Source organism: Epargyreus clarus, unplaced genomic scaffold, assembly GCF_041222505.1.
Source record: "Epargyreus clarus isolate Ecla_fem2 unplaced genomic scaffold, WU_Ecla_fem_2.2 ptg000027l, whole genome shotgun sequence".
NCBI classification, from domain to species: domain Eukaryota; kingdom Metazoa; phylum Arthropoda; class Insecta; order Lepidoptera; family Hesperiidae; genus Epargyreus; species Epargyreus clarus.
In genome coordinates, this window is record NW_027332234.1 from 7000141 (window position 1) to 7020476 (window position 20336).

Genomic DNA, 20336 nt, shown 5'->3' on the forward strand with positions numbered 1-20336 from the left:
TATTTTACATGGGTATTTGTCAGGGGAGTCGTAATGACATTTGACCATTTTCATCCAAATTAACTGGCAACACTGGGAGCTAGATTTTTTTTTGCACTTTTTTGACATTTCGAGTAGCCCAGCCTAAACTATTGGTGGGGGGTAGTAATAATGTATGAAATATTTTTTCGGTATATTATGGTGGTTATAGGAAAATTGGGAAACATACAAAATTCAAGATGGCGGCCCTCCTGCGATTTTCAACTTTTTTTTTATTCTGCGCGCCTACCTGAAATTGGTGTCATTTTCGGCTAATTGTGGGACGACTGTTACGATAAAATTAGAAAAAATTGGAAAAACAAGATGGCCGCCGAGATATTTGTGTTTGAAATCTTTCATTTTTCGAGGTGTGTTTGCGGGGTCGTAGCGCGGTGGTTTTATTAATATTTTTTCGTTATTTTTGATTTATTGGCTGGATTTTATCCTCAATTTTATCATATGGCAATATTTTTTTTTTTAATTAGATGGCGCACCTTGTGTCAGCCATTTTGTAAAATGTACAAAAAAATGCATTTTTCGAAGTGAAATATTTTGAGGTTGGCAACATTTGAGCGAGTCGCTTTGTATCGAGAGGTCATGGAGCTCGGCTCGAAGTCTTGCCAGGTAAAGTTTTTTTTTTCATCGTTCATACATTTTTTGGAACTTTTCATTCAAAAATGTAAAAAGTAGAAGGAGAAATATTTTTAATGAAATTTCTTCACAGGACAATTTTTTTTGGGCGCCGTAATGACATTTGACCATTTTCATCTTAATTAACTGGCAACACTGGGATACAGAATTTTTTTTCGCGATTTTCACTTTTTGAGTACTTGGGCGGAAACCGTAGACAGAGCATATAAGTAATGTATGGGAGATATTTTTTATTTCAAATGGACCCTATGTAAAAAATCGAACATCCAATGTTGCCATATACAAAAAAAATGTTTTCATACAAATGCATTTTCTACAGGATTATCGAAGATTTCAGGCTGTTGCCACCATTTGAGGTAATTTTTTTGTATGAGGCGCTTAATGGCACTTATAGACTGTACCAATGTGTAACGAAATATTTCAGTGTTGCCATACAAAAAATAATAATTTTCAAACATGTGCATTTTTGTATGTCACATTTCAAGCTGTTGTAAATTTTTGACAACGTTATAATGTATGACGCGTTTGTATGTACTAATAGACTGCACATTTTGGTAAAAAAATATTTTAGTGTTGCCATACAAAAAATATTAATTTTCATACATATGTATTTTTGTATGTAATATTTCAAGCTGTTGTCTTGTATTGGTAACATTAGAGTGTATGAGGCGTTTGTACGTACTAATATTGTGCACATTTTGATTAAAAAATTTTTAGTGTTGCCATACAAAAAATAATAATTTTCATACATTTGTATTTTTGTATGTGGTGTTTCGGGCTGTTGTTACCCTTTAAAGACCACCACCACCATGCCCAGCATCACTTAACTTCAGTTTTCTGTATGAGGCGTTTAATGGTACTTATAGACTGTACATATTGGTGGAAAAATATTTCAGTGTTGCCATACAAAAAATAATAATTTTCATACATGTGCATTTTTGTATGGCACATTTCAAGCTGTTGTAAATTTTTGACTACGTTATAATGTATCACGCGATTGTAGGTACTAATAGACTTCACATTTTGGTAATTAAATATTTAAGTGTTGCCATATAAAAAATAATAATTTTCATATATATGTATTTTTGTATGCAATATTTCAAGCTGTTGTCTTCTGTTGATATCATTAGAATGTATGAGGCGTTTGTAGGTACTAATATTCTGCACATTTTGATAAAAAAATATTTTAGTGTGGCCATACAAAAAATAGTAATTTTCATACATTTGTATTTTTGTATGTGGTGTTTCGTGCTGTTGTCTCCCTTTAAATACCACCACCACCAAGCCCAGCATCACTAAACGTCCGTTTTCTGTATGAGGCGTTTAATGGTAGTTATAGACTGTATAAATTGGTGGAAAATTATTTCAGTGTTGCCATATAAAAAATAATAATTGTCATACAAGTGTATTTTTGTATGTCATATTTCAAGCTGTTGTTTCCTTTTGATGTCATTCCAATGTATGAGGCGTTTGTAGATACTAGAAGTATTAACATTTGGGTAAAATAATATTTCAGTGTTCCCGTACAAAAAATTATAATTTTCATACATATGCATTTTAGTATGTTATATTTCAAGCTTTTGTATATTTTTGACAACCTTATAATGTATGACGCGATTGTAGGTACTAATAGACTTCACATTTTGGTAACAAAATATTCAAGTGCTGCCATGCAAGAAATAATAATTTTCATATACATGTATTTTTGTATGCAATATTTCAAGCTGTTGCCTTCTATTGATATCATTAGAATGTATGAGGCGTTTGTAGGTACTAATATTCTGCACATTTTGATAAAAAAATATTTTAGTGTTGTCATACAAGAAATAACTATTTTTATAAATAGTTATTTTTGTATGTAATATTTCAAGCTTTTGTCTCCTTATTATGTCTTTAAAATGTATGGCTTATAGACAAAAAAATCACGACCCAAATTCTTGGTATTTTGCAAATATTAACTCATATCTTTTCCAAACAGCCCCAATCAGAATTAATAAAACTTCAATATAGGGGAAAAAATGTAAAAAAATTTTGCACGCAAAACTAAAGAAGACAACCGTTCCGCGAGCTGCTTTAGCAGCGAGCGCACACAAGCGATACCTAGTTATATATATATAATCCTGAACTTACCACTGACTGACTGACATGCCGTTCTCCATGATGCCGTCTAGGAGCGACTTTGTTGTCTATGGCGGGTTTTCTCCTCTCCCCCCCGAGGCAAAGGGAAAAATATGAGATGCCATAGATTCAAGATGGCGGCCGATTTAAAAATTTTAACTTTTTTATTTATTGTCTTTATGCTGATGTTTGTTTCTTTTTCGAATAATATTCGGGTGGGCGTTACGATGAAATTGGAAAAAAATGATAAACCAAGATGGCCGCCGAGATATTTGAGTTTGAAATTTTTCAATTTTCGATGTGTTTTTGGGAGGTCGTATCTCTAGGGATTTTTAATATTTTGTTGCCATTTTTTAAAATTTTCTCGGATATATCCTCAATTTTGCCTAATTGGATTTTTTTTTTTTTTTCAACAAGATGGCGGGTCGTCTGTTAGGCGATTTGTAAAATGTACGAAAAAACGGATTTTTTGAATGAAATATTTGGAGGTTGGCAATGTTTTAGCGATTTGGTTTGTTCGGGCGGTCGTGGGGCTCGGTCCGAAGTGTTGCCAGGTTTGAGTTTTTTTCTCCCCACTCTAACAATTTTTCAAACTTTTCATTCAAAAATATGAAAAGTAGAAGGAGAAATATTTTTGATGAACATTTTTCACAGGAATATTTTTTTTGGCTATCGTAATGACATTTGACCATTTTCGTCGATGTTGACTGGCAACACTGGCCGCAGGAATTTTTTTTCAGTTTTACGAAAAATCGACTTCATCGACCTGAAGGAGTGGTGGGGGGTGGGTTTGATGTATGAGTGGAATTTTTTATTTGCCTCCGTGTCTATGGAAAAAATCTGAAACTTTCAAAATTCAAGATGGCGGCCGAGCTGGATTGGGCAACTTTTTTTTTTTATTTTGCACCTATCCAAGATCGGTATCGTTTCCGGCTAATTTGAGGGCGACTGATACGATGAAATTAGAAAAAGTTGAAAAAACAAGATGGCCGCCGAGATACTTGAGTTTGAAATTTTTCATTTTTCGAGGTGTGTTCGCGGGGTGGCACTGATGTGTTTTTTTTTAATATTTTTTTGATTTTTTTCGATTTTTTTCTCGGATATATGCTCAATTTTACCAAATCGGATTTATTTATTTTTTTAACCAGATGGCGGATCGTTCGTCAGGCAATTTGTAAAATGTATGAAAAAACGCATTTTTTGAAGTGAAATATTTTGAGGTTGGCAACATTTCAGCGAATCGCCTTGTATGGGGCGGTTGTGGAGCGTGACTTGAAGTGTTGCCAGGTTTAGGTTTTTTTTTCTTTGTTCATACTTTTTTTGGAACTTTCCATTCAAAAATGTAAAAAGTAGAAGGAGAAACATTTTTAATGAAAATATTTTACATGGATATTTGTCAGGGGGGTCGTAATGACATTTGACCATTTTCATCCAAATAAACTGGCAACACTGGGAACTAGATTTTTTTTTTCACTTTTTTGACATTTCGAGTAGTCCAGCCTAAACTATTGGTGGGGGGTAGTAATAATGTATGAGATATTTTTTTGGTATATTATGGTGGTTATAGGAAAAATGGGAAACATACAAAATTCAAGATGGCGGCCCTCCTGCGATTTTCAACTTTTTTTTTATTCTGCGCGCCTACCTGAGATTGGTGTCATTTTCGGCTAATTGTGGGACGACTGTTACGATAAAATTAGAAAAAATTGGAAAAACAAGATGGCCGCCGAGATATTTGACTTTGAAATCTTTCATTTTTCGAGGTGTGTTTGTGGAGTCGTAGCGCGGTGGTTATATTAATATTTTTTCGATATTTTTGTTTTATTGGCCGGATTGTATCCTCAATATTATCATATGGCAATATTATTTTTTTAAAATCAGATGGCGCATCTTGTGTCAGCCATTTTGTAAAATGTATGAAAAAATGCATTTTTCGAAGTGAAATATTTTGAGGTTGGCAACATTTGAGCGAGTCGCTTTGTATCGGGCAGTCATGGAGCTCGGCTCGAAGTATTGCCAGGTGAAGTTTTTTTTTCATCTTTCATACATTTTTTGGAACTTTTCATTCAAAAATGTAAAAAGTAGAAGGAGAAATATTTTTAATGAATTTTTTTCACAGGACTATTTTTTTTGGGTGCCGTAATGACATTTGATCATTTTCATCTTAATCAACTGGCAACACTGGGATACAGAATTTTTTTTCATGATTTTCACTTTTTGAGTACTTGGGCGGAAACCGTAGACAGAGCAAATAAGTTATGTATGGGAGATATTTTTTATTTCAAATGGACCCTATGTAAAAAATCGAAAATCCAATGTTGCCATATACAAAAAAAATGTTTTCATACAAATGCATTTTCTACAGGATTATCGAAGATTTCAGGCTGTTGCCACCATTTGACGTCATTTTTTTGTACGAGACGCTTAATGGCACTTATAGACTGTACCAATGTGTAAAAAAATATTTCAATGTTGCCATACAAAAAATAAAAATTTTCATACATGTGCATTTTTGTATGTCACATTTCAAGCTGTTGTAAATTTTTGACAACGTTATAATGTATGACGTGTTTGTATGTACTAATAGACTGCACATTTTGGTAAAAAAATATTTTTGTGTTGCCATACAAAAAATATTAATTTTCATACATATATATTTTTGTACGTAATATTTCAAGCTGTTGTCTTGTATTGGTAACATTAGAATGTGTGAGGCGTTTGTTGGTACTAATATTGTGCACATATTGATTAAAAAATATCTTAGTGTTGCCATACAAAAAATAATAATTTTCATACATTTGTATTTTTGTATGTGGTGTTTCGGGCTGTTGTCTCCCTTTAAAGACCACCACCATCATGCCCAGCATCACTTTACGTCAGTTTTCTGTATGAGGCGTTTAATGGTACTTATAGACTGTACATATTGGTGGAAAAATATTTCAGTGTTGCCATACAAAAAATAATAATTTTCATACATGTGCATTTTTGTATGGCACATTTCAAGCTGTTGTAAATTTTTGACTACGTTATAATGTATCACGCGATTGTAGGTACTAATAGACTTCACATTTTGGTAACAAAATATTTAAGTGTTGCCATATAAAAAATAATAATTTTCATATATATGTATTTTTGTATGCAATATTTCAAGCTGTTGTCTTCTGTTGATATCATTAGAATGTATGAGGGGTTTGTAGGTACTAATATTCTGCACATTTTGATAAAAAAATATTTTAGTGTGGCCATACAAAAAATAGTAATTTTCATACATTTGTATTTTTGTATGTGGTGTTTCGTGCTGTTGTCTCCCTTTAAATACCACCACCACCAAGCCCAGCATCACTAAACGTCCGTTTTCTGTATGAGGCGTTTAATGGTAGTTATAGACTGTATAAATTGGTGGAAAATTATTTCAGTGTTGCTATATAAAAAATAATAATTTTCATACAAGTGTATTTTTGTATGTCATATTTCAAGCTGTTGTTTCCTTTTGATGTCATTCCAATGTATGAGGCGTTTGTAGATACTAGAAGTATTAACATTTGGGTAAAATAATATTTCAGTGTTCCCGTACAAAAAATTATAATTTTTATACATATGCATTTTTGTATGTTATATTTCAAGCTTTTGTATATTTTTGACAACCTTATAATGTATGACGCGATTGTATGTACTAATAGACTTCACATTTTGGTAACAAAATATTCAAGTGTTGCCATACAAGAAATAATAATTTTCATATATATGTATTTTTGTATGCAATATTTCAAGCTGTTGCCTTCTATTGATATCATTAGAATGTATGAGGCGTTTGTAGGTACTAATATTCTGCACATTTAGATAAAAAAATATTTTAGTGTTGTCATACAAGAAATAACAATTTTTATAAATAGTTATTTTTGTATGTAATATTTCAAGCTTTTGTCTCCTTATTATGTCTTTAAAATGTATGGCTTATAGACAAAAAAATCACGACCCAAATTCTTGGTATTTTGTAAATATTAACTCATATCTTTTCCAAACAGCCCCAATCAGAATTAATAAAACTTCAATATAGGGGAAAAAATGTAAAAAAATTTTGCACGCAAAACTAAAGAAGACAACCGTTCCGCGAGCTGCTTTAGCAGCGAGCGCACACAAGCGATACCTAGTTTCATTCTATAAAACGGAAACCAATTTCAGATTTACAAAATCAAACTTTAATTTATAACTGCAATATTTCATCTGAAAGTAACGAAGAGGCAGCACTGACAGTAACCGAAAACAGGTATACTAGTAATTAGGTTAACTAGTAATAATTAAAACAAAAGAAAATCTAACTGCTGATTATTAATTAATTGAAAAGGAGAGTAATGTAGCCTATGATATTCCTACAATTTAGACGAATCTAACGACACCTCATAATCATAATATTTAAAAATCCGAGGCAAGAATAAGACATCATCATCATCATCATCATCATCAACCCATTACTGTCCCACTGCTGGGCACGTTCTCCTCTGAGAATGAGAAGGATTAGGCCATAGTCCACCGCGCTGGCCAAGTGCGTATTGGTACACTTCACATACATTTGAATTTTTTTTTATAAATTTCTCAGGCATGCAGTTTCGGCGCGATGTTTTCCTTCACGGATTACCAAGTGATAATTAATTTCTAATACGCAAATAACTTTGAAAAATCAGCGGTGCCTGGGATTTGAACCTCGGACCCCTCGAGACGCCGAATTTCTTAACCACTAGGCTATCACTGTTACCACTGGCTGCACTAAGAATGAGACGTACATACGCTTAAAAACATTACCCTCTATAATTGAGTAACAATTAACATTAACTTCTATTAGTTGCTCGAAGCTGACATTTTGCGTGCAGTTAAATTGCATTTTACAGTTGAAGTATCTCAGGTTTTGGCCTTCAGACAAAATTCACTCAGTAGTCAGTAGCAAATAAATGTTCCGAGTGGGTAATAAACTTTATGACACTCGAGTCTGGAATTCTGGATACAGGGCGTAAAAATGGAGGTTCTTGTGAGTAGTGATCTCAAAAGTTTTCGTTTTCTGTACAAACTTATCTGTAAATAGAAATATTGTATTTGTGAACTTTGATAAGAATTGTTTGGTTGACATGCAAAAGTCAGTTATTTAGTTTTTCTACGAAAAAAGTTATAAGAATACAGTAAGATAAGATTATTTTGAATGTGGAGTCTATTTGGTTGTCTTGTCTATGCCTTTTTATAATATTGAAATACCAAAGGAGCATACAGTCCACATGATGGTAAGTGGCTACTGCCGCCCATAGTTATCTGTATACAACCCTTTGATTAGTGTCTTACTGAGGTTGGCCACAGACGTGTTGCTACCCCTGAGAAATAAGTTAGAAGGCCTCCGATAAATATATTTCCTTTACTACACTACTACACCCTTCCCACCGGAACATAGAGCTCTAAATATTTAAATCAGAAACTCCCGAGTTTTTTATCTTTGTTCGCCATAAACAACAGCTATTTAAATTGTAAGCATAACCTTTCACGTGTTTCTCATTTCATTTAACGCTTCATTGTAGGTTACTTGGTTATAATACAAGTTTACAATGAACAAACGTGACATTGTTTGCCCAATTTAGGACATAAACACGAAAACATAAGTTAGAATAACGACTAAAATGTTATAGCGCAGGAAATATGAGCCGGCGTCGTTAACATTTTTATTGGTCTCATCAAACTGCGCTATTTGACATAATACACCTACGTATGTTTTAATGGACAGGACAAGTGACGGGCTTGTTTCTACCACGGGTTGCTACAATCTTATCTGGGGTTGATTACAGATGTCCATGGGCGGCAGTAGCCACTTACCATCAGGTAGACTGCATGCTCGTCTGCTACTCCTATATTATAAAACAAAAAGCTGTAGCTCGTGATTTTCACTTGTTATTGCCTACACGATTGTGTCAAAACTGAGTTGAAATGTGAACATGCCATGACAATCAAACTGCCTTTTATTCGATAAAATAAAAACTGATTTAAAAAGTGTCAAAAATATTTCCATGCGTCTGTATGAGTTCTTGGAAACTATTATTGGAACACGGAAAATTTTCCGATAAAGAATTTAGTATAAGAAGGATAAATAGTCTATTTTTATCCCGAAACTGTCTGCATCAAAATTGAAAAATCACACGGTCGAACATGGGCGGAGCGTGGTAAGTTTATATGCTACAAAAAGTGTATAAAAATTGTGGTTATTATATCAAAATTTATTTTCTTTTTCTCTGTAAAGTAATGGTACTTAAATTTACATTTATTACTAGCGTTAGCAACGTAAGATGGCATCGTTAACATTTTTATAGGCACCATCAAAATACTCTGTGTCAAATACACGAGGGTCGTAACGGACATGACAATTGTTAGGAATTACTGTTTAAGGAATTATAATTATAATATTATTTCTAAGACTTACATAATATAATTTAAAAAGTAGTTACCATCCATATGTATAATATAATATAAAAAGAGATTACCATCTGTACTGTAATAATCCATTAGCCAATATTTATTACTGTATCAACATGTTTGTAGACTAAAATAATTATTTTAGTTGAAATAAGACATACATAGTAGTGATGATAGCCTAGTAGTTAATTGCGGGCTCTCAGTCGAGGGGTCCAACGTTCGAATCCCAAATACCTCTGATTTTCAAAATGTTATGTGCGCATAACATCACTTACTTTAACGGTGAATGAAAACATCTTAAGGAAACCTGAGAAATCTTAAAAAAAGTTTCTGAAAGGTGTGTTACTGTTAAAGGCAGGAACCACTAATATACAAGTAAATGACGTCATAAGCCTGTATAAAGCCTATTTCTTTATGCTTTATGTATTATATTATATTGGACATAGTCGGATGTCAGCTCTACAATGTTGGTACGAGAAGTTGGGAGAACAGAATGTATGTCATCGGAATACCACTGACAGTTGTTGGAATATGTTTCAAACTTTGCCATGATATTTAACTAGTTGGTGTCATAGTACATGTTATATACTAAACATACATATAAAACAATTTAAATTTACTTAATGTTAAATCATCAGTAACTTAAGATTTATAATTATAAGTAATGGCAGCCTAGTGGTTTAAAATTTGACCTCTTAGACGGTCCAACGTTTGAGTTCCAAGGACATTCCTTTGATTTTTCAGTTTTGGAGTTAACTATTTCATGTTTTGAAAATGCAAGAAATGTTAAGGAGATTTACAATTTTAAGATCCCTATAAAAATCCCAAGGGCTAACAATCCGCGCTTAACTTGGCTTGGCCTTTGATGATCCTATACTATCAGTTCATGATAATTTGATCAATACGATCTCAAAATTTATGGGCACGCTAATTTATGTTCTAATAGATATATACAAATGTTGATTCCATAATGCTGCTACAAGTTTAGAGAACAATACTCATAACACGATATGACTGTCACATGTTCGCATATATTTGCAACTTAAGCATACCAGTTAATGATAAATTAGCATCGTATGATAATGCACTATACGTAAAGAGAACAAACACGTATAACTAACATGACATGACATAACATGAAATATTAGCATTATAATAGCTTTACTTATAATTTTATCATATATATTAACACGATAAAGTTAGTTTAGTACTAAAAGTTGAGAACAATATATTAGTGATTAGATACAACTGTCATGTGCTGGAATATGTTTCGAACTTTAGCAAATGTTTTATGAAATATCAACATATTTAGTTAATCATACTCAATAAGAGCCTGACGGTGTCTGGCAAATATCTAGGATTTCTGAGATAAATGTATACATTTACCAATTAAGTTTTGCTAAAGTATCTGTGTAGAACGTAAAAATATCTTAATTTTTTTTTATAAATAAAATCTCCTTTATTACATATTTCAAATCAGTGCACAGCAGCAATTAACTTTGCTGTTATAAGACAGTGATATATTGTGGTGGTTAACAGTTGTGGTAGTGGTGTTTTCGGGGTCGAAACAAAAAGTGTTGTACCACCTTCAATCTTCAAATGTGACTCAATAACACAAAAGCTCACCTCTCAAATTAACAGCATTAGCAATGGAGAACTCGGAGACCGTGCTGGTGGTGACAGCCTCTTCGAACACGGGGCCAGGGGACGCGTTGACCTTCACAATTGGTGCCGGTCTACTTGTCACCGGGTCTTCGTCTAGTCTTCCATAGTACTCCTCGTTACCGTCTCCGTTGTAATCAGCGTCGTAACCTGATGAAGAATTCCATAAATAAGTATAATATAGTATTAAATTAAAACGCCTCGGAGAAGTCTCCCTCACCATGCCCTCGAAACCAGAACATAGTAATGCTTAACACTACTGTTATTGCACAGAAATAGTTGTGGCGGTAGTGCCATCAGAGTCAAACCATAAAAAATTATATCTTTTAAAAGAATACTTGAACCTTCAAAGGTAGTATTCTTTTGTAAGGAACTTAACGGATAGTAAGTACATAGTTTAACTGATATTAACATATTATAAGGTGTTGTTGCATTCGTCACAATTGTGAAAGTAACGGCTATATTTTTAAGCAATCGGGAGTAGGTATGGTTTGGGTTACATTATGGACTTAGGTTTCTCATTTTTTATTGTCGCTGCCTTAAATAAAGTTAAAATTAAAGTGAGTGTTTTAATTCTAAGTTTGTGTAGTGTATTGATTGCATGTTGTTGTTCTGTGTTCTCTAGCATGTAAACGTGTTTAATTACCTTTCCAAAGTATACCTAGCGTAGTGCAATTAAAACAATTATATTACTAGAGTTACTAGCAATAAACCCTTCAAAGCAATTATACCTCATAGCGTTGAGTAACAACCTAACATTACAATATATTACAATGAAAACATGGTTGGAAAAACATTTTATATCGCATACTTACCAAAATTAGGTACTAAATCTAGTGAAAATGAAATTTAACTATGAATAAAGTTTCGTGAAAACGTAATTCATTTAGATAAACCTCAGACGTTCCGAGTTAGTTGTTTGTCTTCGTAAGCTTTGACTTTCCTAACCGCTAATTTCACTCCCGACTTCGAATTTTAAATGAAATTCGTTAAATAAGTAAATAGATAAGGAAAAACGATAAAAGAAGAGTTAGGATGATGTTAGAAGTAAGTAGATTATAAATGCAAGAGATTAATAATGTAGTGTAAGTCTAATCAGCATTGTAGTTGTGTAGTGGAAGTCCAGACCTTCTTTTGTAGGGGTACTTGTACCATTCATGACCAAAAGTGGCAAACGCGGTATCAGTCTACCTCTGTAAGTCGTTCGACTTCCAATTCATCTACCTAATTGCCTATGCGTTGGCACTCCCGAGGTCTAGAATGGGTCGCCTCATAATTTTGTAATTTAACAACCACACCTTTTTACTGAAACGCAAGAACTGCTTTACGATAGAAATATGTGTGGCGGTGGTACTTCTTCGTTAGAACAATTCTTGTTCTACCAACCTATGGCCTAAGGAGATCCTAATGTTGTGGTAATGTGGGAATAACCAATCTGATGATCACTGTACCGGTTTCGATCCCCGGTCAGACAGATATCTGAATTATGAATCTGGGTCTCGATCACGACACAGGGTATGGTTCTGTTTGTCCCTGTAGTTCCGGGACTAGAATAGAGCTACGGTATCCCCTGCCTGTCGTAGGAGGCGACTAAAAGGGGGCTTCCGGGGTTGCGGGCGGCAAGAGTGGGAGCTCGAACCGTCCAGCTAGCGACCCCGGTAAGGACGGCGGTATGTGTGGTCGCATACCGTCGTAAACACTACATGGTGTGGGAGGAGCGAAAACTGCTCCCCCAGGGTAGAGCCCGATCGGGGCATCGCGCTTGGAGGGCTTCGGTTGTGTTCCGTCGGAGATCCCGGAGTTCTCCAACAAGCGTTGAGGACGGCCACCGGGGGGGTTTTAGTGCGGTAAAAATCCCACATAACCCGGCGTCGCTCCCACGTCGTCTTGTACCTTTTGAAGGTTTCCCCATCGAGAAAAAAAATTAGGGTATGGTTCTGTAACTGAAGTAAGTGTATTTAGTGGCATTACCTGTATTATACTGAACGTCTTCCTTGATGACCTCGATGGGGTCTATGGGGGGAGCATACCACGGCCGCCGTGAATACACCTTCTTCCTATTCACCGTGCGCTCCCCATCATTAATGTTGCGGTAACTCGACGGAGACAGGTTTAACATCTCTAAACATTTGTTGATACCTGAAACAATATTTTCGAAATGTATTCAATTACCCATTTAAATCCTAAGGTTTTCTTTTTAACACGGTTTTATTAGCTTGGGTTGTATGAATGTGTCTATGTAACTGTGTAACGGAATCTTTGAACCCGATTTCTATCCATTTTGAACATTCGGTTTAATTAAAAATTTTGAAGACGTATCAAAAACGATGACTATACACGATTTTAATAATTTTGCAACATTGTCCTTACCAACATCCTTAGGATTAACGATTTTCGAGGCGAGATTGTTCGAGCGCCTTAGAGAAAGTTATTGCAAGAATTATTGCTTTTTAGTTTCAATAACCGTTATAGCATGATTTTTAGTTTTGAAAATAATAATGTTATTTATATCTAATATTGAAGTAACAAACGAGCAGTTCACCTGATGGTAAGTGGCTACTGCTGCCCATGGTCATCTGTAATCAATCCCAGATAGGATTTAATTCCTATTTGAGTTTGGTAACAGATCCATTGCTACCCCTGAGGACTAAGTTGGAATCGGAACACCTTTGAAATCGGAACATAGCAGCGCTTAACTCTGTCTTTATTAGGCACAAATAGTGTGATGGTGGTGCCTTCAAAATCACAAAGGGCTTTACCGCCTTTAAAATTTACTTGTGTTTTTTTTACCTAATATTATTAGTATTATTTGGCAATTTAAACTATCATTACCGATTTCAAAGCAACAATAAGCAGTTGAAAGTGCTACCTACACAATAAAATTATCTATTTACTAGAAAGTTATTTATCATTCGCTTCAGTATCATTTATCACGCGAGAGTTCTAAGGGTCCTTATTTTCTATACATCGTATTATTGGATTTAGATGTTTTCTCGCTTCGTATTGCATGATTTATTACATGATGATATACTAACAATGATACTTTTACGAAGTATTGGTATATGGGGTTTTGTGATTTTAATTTTAAATATTGTAATCAAGCGACAGTATATTGCCAAAGTTTGAGTAACAAGCCTAACACTTATTTAGTCAGTTATTTCTGCCTTATAACAATGTGAAGCCCTAAGTTGTTTCAGGTTTGGTAAGGAAAATACAGGAAGCGTTTCAAGTTAGTCCTCGCTAACCCTATTTCTACCTTATTGTAGTAATGTCCTTGTCAGTAGAATAATTTAAGTGAGATATACCTCTTCAGGCATTCTGACCTGATTATAGTTTCAGAGGCAGCAATGACTAATAAACATTTATACTGTAACTGTTGCAAAAAAAATTAAGTTATAGTTCCATTCACAGTAATTTGCCAGTAAGAACTAAATACAAAAAATATCCGATAAACCTCTTTCATTCGAGCAACTTTTGATTGCTATTTGCCGATAATTCAATTGCGTGCACCATTTTCAAAGTTGGAGGGTTGTTATTTATAAAACAACAATTTATAAGTTTTTCCTTCGCCTTTTTAAAAGTAGTTTTCAAAGGTAACTTTCTACGAACTTATTTGTTTGGCGTTATTTTTTATACATTAGAGTGGGTACTTAATTAAACAAATTGAAATAAAACTTTATTTTTTGTAACTTTTGTCATTGTTAATTTGTTTATTTTATCCTGGCAATAGACAAAGATTTAATATATTTTCAAGTAGTTTAAAAACCCGTACAATATTATAAATATTGTGATATACTTAGTTTAATTAGTTTCACTTGCTTTCTAAGTTGTAACATCACTAAGGGGCTATTATCATTATATCATTGGTAAAATGACGTTAATAAAATAGTGAAAAAACATAAATTCAACTCTTCCGCTTCTTTTTAACAATTCCTAGTTGGCAACCCTATAGTACATAAAATAAAATGAACCAAAGCACTCCACTCTAACTCAATAAGAACCTCATTCAACATGCAACCACAAGCTGCAGTCATTGGATTATTGTAAATTGAGTTAATCTGATCGTTTTGTAGAGTACTCCGATATTGTCCAGATTAACTTTACGAGTAGCTTTTCCACTGCCCTGATTGCAAGATTGTTTTAACAATTCTTGATCAACATTTCACGCGAGTTAAAATGTAATTGATGAAGCAAATAGCAGTTTAAATAATTTATTGTTTGTATTAAACACTAGAGTTTCTTTGTTAGACAAAATGCTACTCGACAAAAATCAGTTGCATAATTTGACATTATTGATTCACTATGTGGAGAGATTTGGGTTCGAAGCAGTTATTAAATTATAAACAATGTTTTTAACAATGCTTTTCCATTGCTCTGATTTTAACATTGTTTCAACAATTCTTGATCAATATTTCACGCGAGTTAAAACCTAATTTGGTGAAGCAAATAGCAGTTAAAATAATTTATTGTTTGTATTAAACAATAGAGTTTCTTTGATAGACAAAATGCTACTCGACAAAAATCAGTTGCATAATTTGACAATAATTAGAACACATTATTGATTCACTATGTGGAGAGATTTGGGTTCGAAGCAGTTATTAAATTATAAACAATGTTTTTAACAATGCTTTTCCATTGCTCTGATTTTAACATTGTTTCAACAATTCTTGATCAATATTTCACGCGAGTTAAAATCTAATTTAGTGAAGCAAATAGCAGTTAAAATAATTTATTGTTTGTATTAAACAATAGAGTTTCTTTGATAGACAAAATGCTACTCGACGAAAATCAGTTGCATAATTTGACAATAATTAGAACACATTTTTGATTCACTATGTGGAGAGATTTGGGTTCGAAGCAGTTATTAAATTATTTACAATGTTTTTTTTTTGGGTTTAGCAGTTATTTACCCTACTTTATAAATATAAAATACAGAGAAAATCCTACTAGTTGAGTAAATAAATATTATTTTATTTAACCATAAATTGAATAGTATTTTCACTTTATAAAAAGTTTATGTCTTCTTTAACATAACATACAAAGTTGAATAAAATACACTTTTATTTTGTCACATTTTGTTGTTTTTAAAAGTTAACTAAAATTTATATGCGACGACATAAGTATAAAATTATTATTCATTTATGCAGAGGTTCAGTACCGTAATATTTTAATTAGGGTTTTTCTTGAAAAAGGCAAAAAAGGCTACGTTGTGAAGTAGTTTACCATAAAATATACTGTTTAAGGCTCTGGGGACGGTATAAATATCCATTAACCGAGTAATAAGGCACGTAAAACGGGAAGTTTTATTGTTACTTCGCCTGTATAATACAATGAAACAGCGAGAAAACTTCTTACAGAAAAAATAAAGACATCATCAACCCAGTAATATTACAAAGAATACTACTTATAAATAACTAACTGAAAAGGAAAGTGACGTCGCCTATATTATTTCCACAGTGTAGATGAATCCAACGACACTTCGTATGTTAGAATTTTAACAAGCGGTTTGTACTGAAGGGCATGTCAAAGAATGAGACATACGACTACGTACGTGGGTATGTAAGCTCGAAAAATGACACTTCGCAGTCGAGGACAAAAGGGAATAATGAAATAAAAACCTCATTAAAATTATAAAGATCATATACATATCGATACCTTAATTCGCAAATCAGCCATCTCCACTTTTTGTCAAAATGTTTTTTTTTAATTTATTTTGATAGTAAATGGCGTTGAACGAACTCAAAATAAATAAAAAAAAGCTTTTGACACTATATATATGTGGTTTGAATTAGTTCCAGCTTCATACGCACCATTAGCGTAAGCTATTAAATGTTGAAAGATATTATATGGAAAAAATGTGTTGAAGAGTTTCTTTCGCTGCTTCTTTTTAATAAAACGAAATATTTTCCAAGGTGGCGATATATTATGCTCACCTGCCTTCTACAGAAGTTTCAAAGAATTTTGTGAAAAAATATTTTTAATAAAATATTTTGTTTCGGCAAATGACTGAGTCCATTATATAAAATGTATGTCTTATTTCCATCCATCCATCCACAGCTTTTTAATGTCCACTGTTGGACCTTGAAAGGTTTTATTTATTTTCTGTAAACTTAGATCTCATTTTCATTCTTTTTCTCATTATAATGTTACAACGCTGCTCATGCTCCCGAAATGAGGGAATACTGTTATTTTCAGAATTATTTCGTTTTACTTCGTAAGAGATGACATTGATAAATTAGAACATTTGGTGTTAATAAACAAGCCGGGGATCTCATCTGTTTTCATTTTTTTATTTTTACCGAAAGGTTTAAAAAGCTGTCTAGCTCAGGTAAAAAAAAAAATAGTATTTTTTTATGTTTTGCTTATTAGTTATTAATGTAAATTTAGTGTATTTAAGATCAATAGATTAATTAATTGATAATTAGGTTTTGTATTGGTGTTCTTTAGATCCTAAGTACGCAAAAACTTTTTTATTATAAAAATGGCAAACGGGCATGCAGCTCACCTGATGGTTGGTGCCTATTGCCGCTCATATACATCTGTAATCAACCTCAGATAAGATAAGAGTTCCATCTATGATCTGCCATAGATGGGTTGCTACGTGAAGACTAAGTTGGAACGCTTTCTTACCCGCTTGCACGCACGCTCTTCAAACCGCAATATAACAACCTGAACATTGATGTTATTGGATAAAAATCGGTGTGGCATCCTCAAACATACAGGTCACAGGTATCTATACAAAATTAAAAAAAAACCTTCAGACATAAGTTTTTATTCGGTCATACATATTCCATGCCTACTATTTTAACCCATAATTTATACACAATCGAGTTTTTTCTGATAATTTGTGACCACATACGAGATACTAGTGAATATTATGTATAGCAAAAGTATACTGAATAATTTAGTCATAATATCATAATCCTATAGTTATATAAGAATAATAAGATCCTATAAGAGTTTAGATTATATATAATTATAGAAATATTTTTCTCTAAATACTTACCAAATAAACACCGTCAAAAATCAATAATAATTAGAATAAACTGGAAGATTGAATAGAAGTTTTATACAAGCTTATTAATTCCACTAGAAACTAAGAACCTACAATAATTGCCCTGGAATATTCTCAGTTCCTATTGTCGTGGTAAATTATCTTTTCATCAGCTTAATAAATAAATGCCGGTTCCCGTAAGAAATAATTCATTTCTATTTGAGATTTATTCTTGGAAAAAATATAACAATTTAATAACAAAAACTCAATATCATAGTAAGGCTTGCACCTTTACAAAATAAGAATAAGAGATTCATTTTAAAATATGAACTTAAAAATGATCCAAGGTTGTTAATTGTGCAGCAAACCTTGATTTACCATATTCCAAGAAGTATTTATATATGTTTTTTTTCGATATCTGTAACTTAGACTACATTTTTAGGTACATTTTATATCGTAAAATAATATGTAAACTGGAAAAAATATAGGGCATTGTATTGAGATATCATACGGTAGAGCTCATTATAATGCGAAGGTAAGAGCTCCTTCTCGGAACAAGAACTTTCCCTATTAGGGTTTGTTTTACGTTTCCAAAAAACATGTTTCGTTTTACGTTAGTATAACATTTATAATACTTAGGTTTAAAACATAAAGTGTTGCTTTATGTGTTTTGTTATAATATTGGAGTGGCAGACGAGCAGTAAGTAGTTACCGTCCGGTGGACTGCATCACCGGACAGTAAGTACCTACTGTCATCTATGGTCAATCCCAGATAAGATAAGATTTTTACCTAAGGTCGACCACAGATGCCCCGCTTCTCCTCAAAGCTAACCTTGAATGCCTCGGAAAAGTATGTCTTAGCACACCCTTCAAAGCATAACACAACAGCGCATAACACTGCTGTTATTAGGCAGAAATGGTGTGGCGGTGGTACTGGTGTAGTCGAATCACAGAGGGTCCTACCATCTTTAAAAAAAGATTTTGATTAACTCTTGAAACTTTCTATTTATGTCTCGTACTGAAAATTAAGTTATATAAATCTGACACCGATTTTAATGGACTATTCTAACTCCATCTGGGTCATCGAATCAGTAAAGTTTTGACGTTGTTGGAAGACGTCTTTTATTGCCAATATTGATAGGATTTAATAAATATTATAAACAGCAAAATCAGTGTTTATATTATTGATTAAGGACCATCGATTTTATTAGTAGTATATCGATGTTAAGGACATATACCATATACATTGTGTCTATATTTTTTCACTATTAACGTCTTCCTCGTCTACAAAAACGCAAAAAAACTTCTTTCATTCGATATTTTATATTTCTATCTTTATCGACTTTTTGGTAACATTATTAAACAGGTGTTAAGTGTTAAAGTACTTACGAGTTGTAATGGGGAGAAATCCACGATCTCACTTCACAACAATAATAACAACGTGTGAATGTCCTAAAATTTCTTATGCGATAATCATTATTTATTACTTGGTTTGATGATGAAGGAAAGAGGAAAACATCATGGATTTCCTCACAATGTTTTCCTTCCTGGATATCAAGTTCTCAACATGTTTCACAGGTGTGCAGTGTATTATTCTGTACGTGGTCATCGTTATGATTTATGACACCCTTCAAATTTCTGAGAAGGGTCTCATGCTCAGTGGTGAAATAATAAATAAACACTTTCTACACTCACAGCCCCACACTAGGATTCCCTGTGTCGTAGGTGCCATGGACACACACATAGACAAATACACAAACACCCAGACCCGGAAACAGAAATCAAATTTCATCATTTAGATATCTGTCTGACCGGGGATCAAATCCGGGACCCATTGCGCGTCAAATCGGTATGGTGATCGATCTGCCACGCGGGTCGTTTGATACTACAGTAAAAGAAATTATGTTAAAGATTATTATTGTGGATTAAAATAACACTGTTTTCAATAATTAAATAAACTTAATAGTTAATGGTCACTGGCCTGCTAAGTTAGATAATTTGTAGTCCATATCTTTTGAGGAATTCATCTTATTCACGTATATCTGTTTTAATTTTGTGTATGCCTCTGTGCATGCAGTAACAACCTTATTTTTTTAGAAATGTTTAACAGTCTTTGTATAGTAAACCTTCAGCCAATTTTGAAGCTTATGATGCATTTATATCAATAGACATCATACGTCTCACATATTATTATGGTCCGTGGCAAAACTAAATTATATAGTTCTATAGAATTGTATCGTTTAACATGTGTACGTATTTCATATGATCAGTAGCATTACCATGAGTTGGCATAGAAACGCCACTATAGAAATGGTAAATAGAAAACTATTGTCATTTTGCTAGTGAATAACATAACTACTATCGTTTTTTTTTTTTTTTTTTTTTACGCGGAGAAATCCTCATGGATTCACTTCCGCCCGGGGGAGCGAAAGTGATATGTCGGACTCTT

At 33.2% G+C, this 20336-nt stretch overlaps 1 protein-coding gene across 2 annotated transcripts in view; it reads right to left on the reverse strand.

The window, feature by feature from the left end:
- The window catches only part of LOC140753985 (synaptotagmin-15), a 111337-nt gene that overhangs the window by 65901 nt on the left and 25100 nt on the right, over positions 1–20336 (reverse strand). For both annotated transcript variants that reach the window (XM_073088880.1, XM_073088879.1), the window contains exons 2-3: positions 12865–13032; positions 10858–11043 (exon numbers count right to left, since the gene is read on the reverse strand). In XM_073088880.1, coding sequence (XP_072944981.1) covers positions 10858–11043; positions 12865–13012 — 334 coding nt within the window. In that variant the 5' untranslated portion in view covers positions 13013–13032. The remainder of the gene's footprint in view (positions 1–10857; positions 11044–12864; positions 13033–20336) is intronic.